The 10,318-nt window shown below is 44.8% G+C and overlaps 2 protein-coding genes across 4 annotated transcripts in view; one reads left to right on the top strand and one right to left on the bottom strand.

Annotated features, from left to right (window-relative positions):
* Positions 1-6,215, top strand: part of LOC113204693 (uncharacterized) — a 14,290-nt gene extending 8,075 nt beyond the window's left edge. For 2 of the 3 annotated variants that reach the window (XM_052270256.1, XM_052270255.1), the window contains exons 9-16: positions 570-763; positions 850-1,014; positions 1,356-1,627; positions 1,799-2,027; positions 2,142-2,414; positions 2,494-2,757; positions 3,036-3,056; positions 3,722-6,215. In XM_052270256.1, coding sequence (XP_052126216.1) covers positions 570-763; positions 850-1,014; positions 1,356-1,627; positions 1,799-2,027; positions 2,142-2,414; positions 2,494-2,757; positions 3,036-3,056; positions 3,722-3,922 — 1,619 coding nt within the window. In that variant the 3' untranslated portion in view covers positions 3,923-6,215. The remainder of the gene's footprint in view (positions 1-569; positions 764-849; positions 1,015-1,355; positions 1,628-1,798; positions 2,028-2,141; positions 2,415-2,493; positions 2,758-3,035; positions 3,057-3,721) is intronic. The other variant, XM_052270257.1, reaches the window with a different exon arrangement.
* On the bottom strand, positions 6,136-7,950 carry LOC113204681 (protein mono-ADP-ribosyltransferase PARP12-like). Its single transcript, XM_026419944.2, has 5 exons — positions 7,731-7,950; positions 7,130-7,504; positions 6,898-6,985; positions 6,662-6,814; positions 6,136-6,500 (listed from the first exon to the last, which is right to left on the bottom strand). Exons 2-5 carry the CDS (start codon positions 7,488-7,490, stop codon positions 6,404-6,406), a joined length of 699 nt encoding a protein of 232 aa, XP_026275729.1. The 5' UTR covers positions 7,491-7,504; positions 7,731-7,950; the 3' UTR covers positions 6,136-6,403.
* Positions 7,951-10,318: the final 2,368 nt, after the last annotated feature.

Below are 10,318 nucleotides of genomic sequence, written 5' to 3'. Positions count from 1 at the left end.
CCCCCCCGGTGCTCTCTCTCTCTCTCTCCTTCTCCCCGCCGAGCAAATCTAAAATAAGCCCTGATGCCAATGGCATGATGCTGCCGGCTGCCTTCCTTGCTGCGCCGCGCTCATGGCCATGGAGGCAGCCAAGTTGGACAATCTCCACAACTAAACACATTCTTCTCTCTATTATTTTTTTTTCCCTGGGCTGGCACGGTCATAGGACGCCCCCTGTTCGATCGTAACTCGTTACTGAGCCCCCTTTCCCCATGTGCTGAGTCGGGGGGGGGGGGCCCTCCTCGGCGAGCGGCCAAGTTGTGTTTATTGGTGAGCGGGTCTTCAGTTGGGGGGCGAACGTCCTCTCTCAGCGGGATGGGTGGGGCGCGGGGGAGCAGCGCGTGCTGCAGGGTGCGGTGCGGCTGCAGTGCCAGCTGGTGCGCCCGGCCGGCGTCCTCATCCAGAGGGTGGCGGTGGTCCTTCCCCTCGAGACGAGCTTTGGGTGCTCAAGCGGGGGTGGTTTCGGTCTGAAAAGTTCGCGTCTTCCCCAAACTTTTGAACTTGTTTGTGAAAGGACGCTTCTCTTCCAGCTGAGCCGAGGATCGGCGGCGGCGCTGTCCCCGAGGACGACGCCGAGGCCCTGGCTGAGCGGGCGCGCGCCCGCGCGTGCTTCGCGGGACTGTACTCGCTGACGCGCATCACCAGCTCGCCCTCCCTGGACCTCGACCAGGTGGACCTGGCCGACCAGGACCTCAGCGACTGGGACCAGGGCCTGTCCTTCCCGGTAAATGAGCTGCTCTAGCTGCGCCCGTGTGTAGTGTGTGTAGAGGAGACGAGTGACGGAAGGCTAATGAACTTTTTACTCTCCAGGGAAGGGCACTCCCGCCCACGGTGAGTGAGGAGCCTCTCACCAGCCTCGAGTGGGATGAGGAGGACATGTCTTACCCGGATCCCGCATTAGAGGACTCCGGTCTTGCCAATGATTTAGTTTTGGGGGCGTGTGCCGCAAACATATCACCAGTCCACAACAGAATAGTAAGTATAGCGTTCCCAATCGCTTCAGTAAGGAACTATCCAGAAAGTACGTCCGTTACTCACCGTTACGAACCAGCAAAGCTCACATCAGCCTTCAGCAAGCTAATAGCGCCTGATGGGTAGGCAAAGTCTTGCTCGCAGTGCATACGTGTATTGCGGGGTGGCCTACCCCGAGTCTCGCAGGCGCCGAGCTCCCATAATTTGCCAAATGGATTTGAGAAAAACGGCCGTACTTTCCGGACGGTCCCCAATGCACACGTGCGCTCGGTACAGTCTATCTACAAATGCGAACGGGGTGAACCGGCACAGTCTACAAGTAATTTTCTTCCCTGTTCTTTCAGAAGACCGAGGGTTACCAGAAACGCCAACTGTCTCTCGACGCATCGTTGCGTGACTCTGATAGCATGCTCACTTCATCAATGGCCACCTTTGAGCTGGATGCCGATTCAGAAGTGGGGGACCCATCAGCTCCAATTCCAGATTTGGATCAGGAAGATGAGGAGACGTCACCAAAGGAGGCAATAATGTCTAGGGACAACTTGCACCTCCCTCTGGCTGAAGTCAATCCAGATATAAATCCAGTGTCTGCTATGTCACCAATATCTCCAGAAAGGTTTGTTGATTTTGCAATCAGTAATCAGCATGCATAACATACTATGGGTTTGCTACAGAAAAAGACCATGGTGCTGTTCACATTATTTTTTTTTAAAATCATTTTTGAGAATGGCTGTTGCTTGGCAAGGCAATAAATATCCTCTCAACTGGTTATTCTCTTTGTGTGTAGCTGGCTTCAGTCAGAAGGAGCTCTGACTCACAGCTCATCCAGCTCTGGAGTGAGCGTTTTGTCCAGATCGCTGTCTGGCTTGTCCGATGCATGGTCCAGTAGTGCCGCTATCACACCAGCTACGCCAGCCTCGACTATTCCTATTGCAATTGGCCAGAGAGTCAGCATTCAAGAATATGTCAAAAAGGAATGGCAAGGAGACACCAAGAAAGCTCAGACCATAGTTAAGGTAAAATTAAATCTAATTAATACTTGTTGGAATGTATGCCAATGCCAAACCTGTTCCTGAATCCTGACTGTCTTATTATCTCAAATTAATTTTGAATTTCCTGCACTTATTCAGGGCTACTGTGAAATTCCTGGCATCTTGGGTCTAAATGCAATCCGAGTTGTTCGTGGAGACAACTACTGTGCTGTTCGTGGAACAATTTTTCAAGCCCTAGCCCGTGGGCTTCCTTTACCTTCAGGGCAGGCTGCTGCCAGCCGCTGCTCTGAACTGCTAACAAATTCAGCAGGACATTGGTTGCGGTCTTGGAATTTTGCTGGAAGATTGCCTTACGCGGGGGAGAATGTAGAAAATGGCATAAGAGACTGTCTTCTTAGTATTGATTCAACGGTAAGTGCAATATCAAGATCTCTTGTCTATTCTTATTTAAAACAAGATCTCTTATTCTCCATGCCTCTTTGTTTTTAAGATTGAGAGACTTCAGTTGGCATCAGATAAAGAATCCGCTTTAGCCAACATGCTCAATGCTGATCCCTGGCTGGACGCTCGTCTCTGTGAGGCTGCCAAACTATTAATGTTGGTTGGGGCTCTGGAGCTGAGGAATGCCGCAGACCAAGGAGCTCCACTTCCATTGTTTGCTGAATTGCTCTTTGCCAGGGATACTTCTTCAACACCTTGTGATCTAATGAATAACCACCTGAAGAATGTGGGTGATACAGCAGGTCTTGAACAGGTTAGTAAATATATTATTGGCAATGCCTATTCTTGTACATCTGTTTTTAATTACTGGAGACCGTCAATGACATACAATAATCCGGATATTACCACCCATTTCCTAAAGAGAGGGGAGAAAAATGAATATTTGTACATATTTCTTATTCTGTACACTCCTCTTATAATTGTACATTACAAATTGTGTAGTATGGATTTAGTATAGAGTACATATGGTATGTCTGTCTGAATTTTTGAAAGAAGACTAACAAGCATGTACAATCTTTCTAACATTTCTAGGCAATCAAGGATGAGGGAAAAGTGAGTGCTCTAGAGAAATTTGCTTTTCGAGGGCATGTCTAAACTTTGATTTCATCAAAACACAAATATCTCATATCCCATATAAGGATACAATAGGTTTCCTTGTTGTTCTAAGGGGGCAGGTTAGCAATGGTACTATGAGTTAGCCATGTGTCTCACTCTAGGCTTTGAATCATATGCCTCTTTGGATCAATATGGATTATCTAGGACACTTAGATTATTTAATATTGCATGGCTTTTCATGTGCAATTCAATTATATTTCTTGATACATTGTTCACAGAAGAAAGAAAAACCATACCACATTTCATTCTTTTTTTTCATCATTTTAGCATTTTGGTGATCATCTGCTTTAGTTTTTCAGAATTTATTAACTTCCACTCACTAAACTTTGCTTCTCTCACAGCTTTATTAAAAATAAGCTTTAGGAGTACTACAATTATAAAGCTCGGAAGCCCTTCTAGATTTGATTTGATAAGAATCCAGATATAACTCCCGTTTGTAAAAGTGGATCTTATTCTTTATTCATATTTAAATTTGAACACCCCATCAATGTAAATGGACATGAAAAATAAGATCTGTTAATTCTTAGATAGCACCATTCTTGACACATTCTTGATACATAACTGGAACTGTCATAATATAACAATTTATCTTTCTTCGCCAGGTTGAAATGTTTTTGCTCGGCTACTCCCTCGGCATACGTATACGCGTGGTGCGACCATCTGCCTTCGGCTCTCAAGACTATGTTTGTAGCTACCCCAACCCAGAGGACATTGGTGTTGATATGAGTGAAGGTGTTGATAATAGAAGGCTTGTAGATCTCTTGGCAGAGGATGATAGACATTACAATATTTTAATAGCCTGATCCTGATGTGATTATAAGAGAGTTAAATGTTAGTGTAATGAGCAATGCATATGTTAGAAATTCTGCACAAATGCTTCTGCAGAGGTAAATGTGCTCGCAATAAAATTTGTATGATTGCCGTGAAAAAAATATCATACAAAACTAATTGGTTTTAATGACAATATCATTGTTTAGATGTTAAATAGTGCCGTTAAGTTTGTAGTTACAACTTTTTTGAAAGATTAGCCATTTTCATCTTGATTTAAGTGTTTACTGTTTGTAAACCACATTAAATAACTCACCAATCTTGTTTTAATTATCTGTGTTTTTACTTTGTTGAAACATTTCAGTTTAAAATGAAACGATCTTTCAATTTACATTTCTTTACCAGATCTGACTTTAGAAAAAGTGTATATTGTGACTCTTAAATGAAGTATAGTATTTAGAACCTGTCAGATAGTGATAATGGTTGTTGGCCAAACTCTTTCCTTTTTATCAGCTGGCTGGTAGGGAAAGATTCGGTAGCAATTTGAATTGGACTGGAATAGTTGAGGAATGGTTGAGGATGACTAGCTCTATCAAGAGTGATGTGTTGGCATAAAGGATGTATCCACGGAGACAGCAATTGCTCTCGTTCTCCCTGATCTCCCTGTACCATTTGAATGGAGAACAGATACATATAAGTCAGGCAAAATAATACCTGTAAATAATGGGCTACATTGTTAGTATTTGCCTGCCCCTCCTATTAATTCTTGATTTGCCATTGCCACTCAAAGCTTCCTCAGTGATTGGTTGTGGCATCGTCATGCTTCTTTCATTGTACAAAAGTTTATTTTTTAGTAGTCAGTATAAAAGAGAAAATGTTAAAAGTTTATTTTTAGCGAATTTATTTTTGAAAATTGAGTTATAGGGAATTAATTTGGAAAAGTGTCTTTTGATAAGCTTCTTCATTATGTTTCTGCTCTACATTGAAATGTATTTTAAGCTGCTTCCCTTTTAAGAGAAATTCACCCACACCCAACTGGGTGGATGGTAATAGATAAAATAAAAAGAAAAGTCATTCAGAAAAATTTTAGAACAGCATTAAATTTAGAAATTTGAATAATTCTGAAAGCAATGTTAACAATTTCATCCTTTAGGATGAAAGCACAAAAACCTACAGATCTTTTTGTCCTTAAGACCTGTTATGTTTAGTGTACATGTTCATTGATTTCTTGCCCAATTGAGATTGAAATTCTGTTAAGTTAAAGAAAATCAAGCATTTTTTCTGATCTTGCCTCTGTCAGAAGATGGCTTTCAAATGATCGCACAAGCAAGATATTTTTCTGAAATCTATACTCTCATTGTTGCTTTAAAGAAAGTTTTACAGGAATATGTAACAACCACTCAAAATGGATGTATAAGCTCAAAAACAAGTCACTGATAAACTTCAACTTCTACATCAGGATTTAGAAAAAGAAATCATTTCTGCAAATATTAATAAACCATGATTGTATTTATTTTTCATTTAATAAGTTAAATGCAAAATGCATTTTCTGCTATGTGCTCCTTAGTTTTTCCATCAAAGCCAAAGGAAAGTTGTCCCACAGTATTGAAAAGTACATCTGCATGTATCATTCCAGATATTGAAAATTTTTGAAACTGGATAACTTTTTAAATTAGCAACTTTTCTGAAATTCGGTAACAAAATAAATACAAGTTTAAGATGACTGAAAATATTATATGAATTTTAAAATAAGAGCAGAAGGTAATTGCATTGATTGTGATAGCTGCAAGACAAAGATTGTTACCATACTATGTTGTGTTTAATTAAAGATTGTTGTTTGCAGTTAAGAAGTGTAAAATACCAAACTAAAACCTCATTCCCCCCCAAATACAGACCACTATGAGCTGAAAAGATAAGACAAACATGTGATGACATTGCACATATTATTACATAACACAAGGTGCTCCCACACGGGTAACATTCCCTCTGCCTGAGCCCCTGCACTGTCGTCCCTGTCGTTTGTAGCCACTCGTGTGAGTAATGTCTTTTGCGACTGGGAGCACGCATGAAAATGGTGCAAGTTGCTTTAAGAAAAGAAAATTTTGTCCAGTATCATAGCAGGGTTGAGAGCAATAAAACATTTCATTTCACTTGATCTTTTATTTTTGAAAGAATACAAAGAAAAATTATAAAGAAAAAGATCATTGCACCATCTGGGGTCTAGTCTTAACAAAAAAGATCACTCGTATTTATCATACATAATAAGATGTATTACGTAAGATTAGTCTATTTGGAACTTCACAATAGACAATAGAACAAGAAATTTTACTGCACCAACAGGGGTCTGAGTCTTAACACATAAGACTACTAGCATCTACCATACATAAAATGCATTGGGTAAGATATACATATTTACGGAACTTCATAAGGAAAAATAGAACAGAAATCATAAAAAAATAAAAGTAGTTAACGTCTTACTGTTTCCACAGGGGTCTGAGTCTTACCACACAAGACTACTAGCATCTATCATACATAATAAGATGCAAAGGGTAAAATTCGTTTTTGCGGAACTTGACATATTCATCCTTATCTGCCCTCGCAGTGGTGTCATAACTGAAAATTGAGTAAAGATTTTTAAAATTACCTACAAAGCCAGTCTTAAACCAAATTTGCATTTTGGCCAGAGGGAGAGAGAGAACACTAATTTATCAAGGCAAGTATTTAGAGGTTTACTTTAAAAGGTGTTGATTGAAAGTAAAAGAAGCAATACTTACACCGTAGAGGGGTGAGGATCTCTCCCTTCGGATCGCGCCTCAGCCACTTCCTGTTCACAACCTTTTCGAGCAGGAGGTCCAAAGCGTACAGAGTGTGGATTGTATATATTTTTAATACTGTCAATCAGCACTTCACAGTTAAACATATAGCACCTGTCAAAATTTAAAGAAAAAGTAATTACACTGGGAGAGAGTGATAGCATATTCCCAATACATGTACGGCTTTGCTTACTGACCTTGTATCACTTCCACCAACACACCAATCTGCATAAGCTGCAGAGTTTGTAAAATAAACACCTTCACCAGTAAAATAAAATGAGGTGTCTAAAAATTAAAAAAAACATGATATATTATGTATGGTGTCCTTTGCCTGCAAGCATTAGCAAGCAGTTTCATGACATTAAATGAAAAATCAAAACAAAAATTAATAAGTTCAGTAAGCACCATAATTTATGCAGAACAACCAACCTTTAGTGTGCAGATTTCTCAGATCAAAATTGTTTTCAATAATACTGTCAATATTTTCTTCCTGCGTGCCATGGAACAACTGCCAGCGTTTGGGTTCCCTTCCGAACCAGTTTTCATATTTCAATGCTCTCTGTGCATAACGGCCATATGAACGTGGGTTTTGGACTTTCCAAATCTCAACCACATCAAATTCATTACCCATTTTCTGAGAAATTTTTTTCCACTGATAGTCGTCTTCTGACAATCGATCCAAAACATTCACTTGACTACCATCCAGGTACCAGTTATCTGGCATCAGATGCCTGTAGTAGCGAGGAACAAAACTCACATGATCCTCTAATTCGTAGGGACACGTCTCCATGTTAACTGATTTCCCTAAAGAGGAGGGGGAAAAAAAAACTTGTAAAGATAGTGGCTCTTCATGAACAATAAGGTAAATGGAATTTACATTCGTTAATTGCGGTATGAAGGAATCAGAAGTAATAAGATTTTAGAAAGAGCAATAGCCCTCGGGGACACTGGAGTAGCCCAGAATCCCACTCTAGAGCTGCACCAGAGCCCCTAAGGGCAGCCCAAACCCTTCCACTTCGATGGCACTTACACAGAAGTCACACCAGACGCTAACCGAATCGCCACAGGATATGGAGGTATCAAGGACAGGAGAATAACCTATGCACCAAATACAACATGGAAGGTACAAGTGTCTTGTCCAGCTGAGCTGCGGCTCTGGAAACGAAACGAGGCGTTGCGGTGAAGGATGACCCGGGCAACGAATCTGACTGCGCTGCTCTGCACTCTGCACTGCACCGGTTTGGTTGGTTCGTTCGTGGCTCAAGCAACAGGATGAGGGGGGGGGGGACAACAGCGGCGGAGTGCGGTAGGGGGATAGGGGGTGGGGGTGGCAGCGGCAGCGACGTTGCCGTCTTTGCGAGAGGGAATGACCAACTGTGCGTCCTCAGGTAAGTAGCGATCAGAAGGGTAAGGGGGGAGGGGGGCATAGCAGTCGGTTATCAGTCGGTGGGCAGCCTTGCGGCCGACGTCAGAGGGAATGACCAAATGTACATACACTACTATGTTAGTAGTAATAACAAATGCCCCCCCCCCCCTCTTCAATTGGGATTCTTTTATGAAATGAAAGTCCACGCGCTATTTCCGAGTGACAGTGCAATGAATCGTGTGATGGATCTTAGATCCTGGAAGCTTCTTCAAGCCTGGATATCAACATGACCCCACTGTAGGCACGTCGTCGTGTGTAAGGTCATTATGATACGAGGGCATTAGCTCATCATGAGCGCGCTGCGTACGTACTAGAAGCTGCGTAGGTGACCCAAGCGGGTCTGGCGCCGAGAGGGGCGAGGGCGGCTTATACTACGTGTGACTGTCAGACTATATGTAAGACGTTCGTGCCACCGCCCTTATGATGTCCCCCCGCACTAAAACGTCTGTTTTAGAGTCTCGCCTTGTTTCCCTCCGTTCTTTTTCGAAGTCCCCGAGACTTCTCTACCAGAAGGAAATAAAAAACGCCCCCCCCCCCACTCCTCGCTTCTCCTTTTTCACCAAACTCGAGGGCACCGAGCTCGACCCCCCCCCCCCCATGAGTCACCCGGGGACACGCATCAACGGCAACGGCATGATCAAGGGCCTGGACACGGACGCGCAAAAGAAACGGACACGGCCCGTTTACCCTAGAACCAGAAGGTAGAACCGGGAGAATACGCGGCAGCTCGATGGGTTGCCAATGCACTGACGTGCAGGCGTGTAAGGCAAGGGGTGGGGCGGTGGAGGTGACGGAAGGCAACCGGCCGCCTTCCGCCACCTCCACCGCTACCCCCTTGCCCTCCGCGCCTGCACTCCAGTGCGTAGGCAACCTATCGAGCCGCCGTGTATTTTTCCGGATACCTGGTACGCATGCGGGTGGGTTCCCTACCCACACGGGGCCATGCCATAAGGAGCCGCATGCGAGTCGGGAGTCGGCTACCTGGTACGTTTATCGGTAATGTCAGCCCGGCGAGCTCAGCTGGTACCCAGCCGGGGCCGCTGCAACATTAAATGCATTTATACTTGCCATCTTTGCCGGGTGAGAGGCACCTTTATTGGTGCCGCCGGATTGAGGCCCCTCTCTTTGGACGAAAGGTTACATTTAAGCCCGTGTTGGGGCATTTAGCTCAGTTCTCCTCGAGTCAGCAAAGACTGCGGTTGCTCGTGTGCGCGCGCGCGTGTGTGTGTGTGTGTGTGTCATGTGAGTAAGAAAATACAAGTGCCATGGTAATCCTCAGTTCATTTCACACTACCCTAAACCGAACGAATACGTCTCATCAGGGCCGGTCTCGAGGCCGAAGAGGCAGTGCCAGCATAACGCCCCAAGCAGGTCGGAAAGACGGGTGGGTGGAGACTCTACACGGCAAAGTCAACCTCTGTAACGCACAGGGACACACCCTTGCTGACGAGTTACACAATATGCCTCAATGGTATTGTCTCGAAAGTATTTGCTCCCCGGTCGTCGGTGCCCCAAAATTAAGCGAATGGGCCGAGCCGGGTCAGGAGGACCCCCCCTCCCTCCCTCTCCCTGCCCGTCGCTAGTATCGCTAGTCGCGCTGCTCGCCCGCGTTTCAGCTAAATAAATTCTTTTTCTCTTTGGAACAGGGCTGCAAAGGGGCTCGAGTGCCTCGAGTGTGGCGGCGGGGCAAGCGCTGCGATCAGCTTTGTCCCCCCCTCCCTTCTCCCTTCCCTCCCCTCTCAACCGACCAGGCAGGGACGCTGGGCTGGGTATGGCTAGAGTCCTAGGTACCTAGGACTCTAGGTATGGCTTTGTGAGGTCTGGTCGAGGGGACTGTCTCTTTCTTTACCCCGTGGACTTAGTTTTGAACGTCAGGCGCCGATCGGCGGATGGCCAAGAAGTTCTGCGCACCCCTTCACTCTCCCACTTGGTCATTCCCCATGACGCTACTTTATATTATCTTTTGGGGGGCGGGATGTCCTCGATTCGACATTCGGCAACGCAGGTTTTGCCTTCCAACTGCTTCGCGCCAGTAGGGGTTTTATGGCCGTCTCGTTTGTTCTGGGGGTTATCTCTGTCTCTGTTGCACTACTGGAAGCGATATAGGACACCCGTCGACGTCCTGTGCGGCAACGTTGCTGAGGTTGCTGCTGCCCGCGGCTCGCACCGACACCCCCCGCCCCCGCCTGCTC

This window comes from Frankliniella occidentalis, unplaced genomic scaffold (genome assembly GCF_000697945.3).
Source record: "Frankliniella occidentalis isolate FOCC.00 unplaced genomic scaffold, Focc_3.1 Scaffold115, whole genome shotgun sequence".
NCBI lineage: Eukaryota > Metazoa > Arthropoda > Insecta > Thysanoptera > Thripidae > Frankliniella > Frankliniella occidentalis.
The sequence above is the reverse complement of the archived record's forward strand: the minus strand, read 5'-3'. Positions and strand labels throughout refer to the sequence as shown.

Bases quoted from the DNA above. Each gene is read 5' to 3' on its own strand.
- LOC113204681 (XM_026419944.2), bottom strand. From the start codon at position 7,490: ATGGAGACGTGTCCCTACGAATTAGAGGATCATGTGAGTTTTGTTCCT. The intron at 6,815-6,897 runs GTCAGTAAGCAA...AAATTTTGACAG, and splicing joins GTTGGTGGAAGTGATACAAG to GTGCTATATGTTTAACTGTG. The intron at 6,501-6,661 runs GTAAGTATTGCT...CTCAATTTTCAG, and splicing joins GATCCTCACCCCTCTACGGT to TTATGACACCACTGCGAGGG.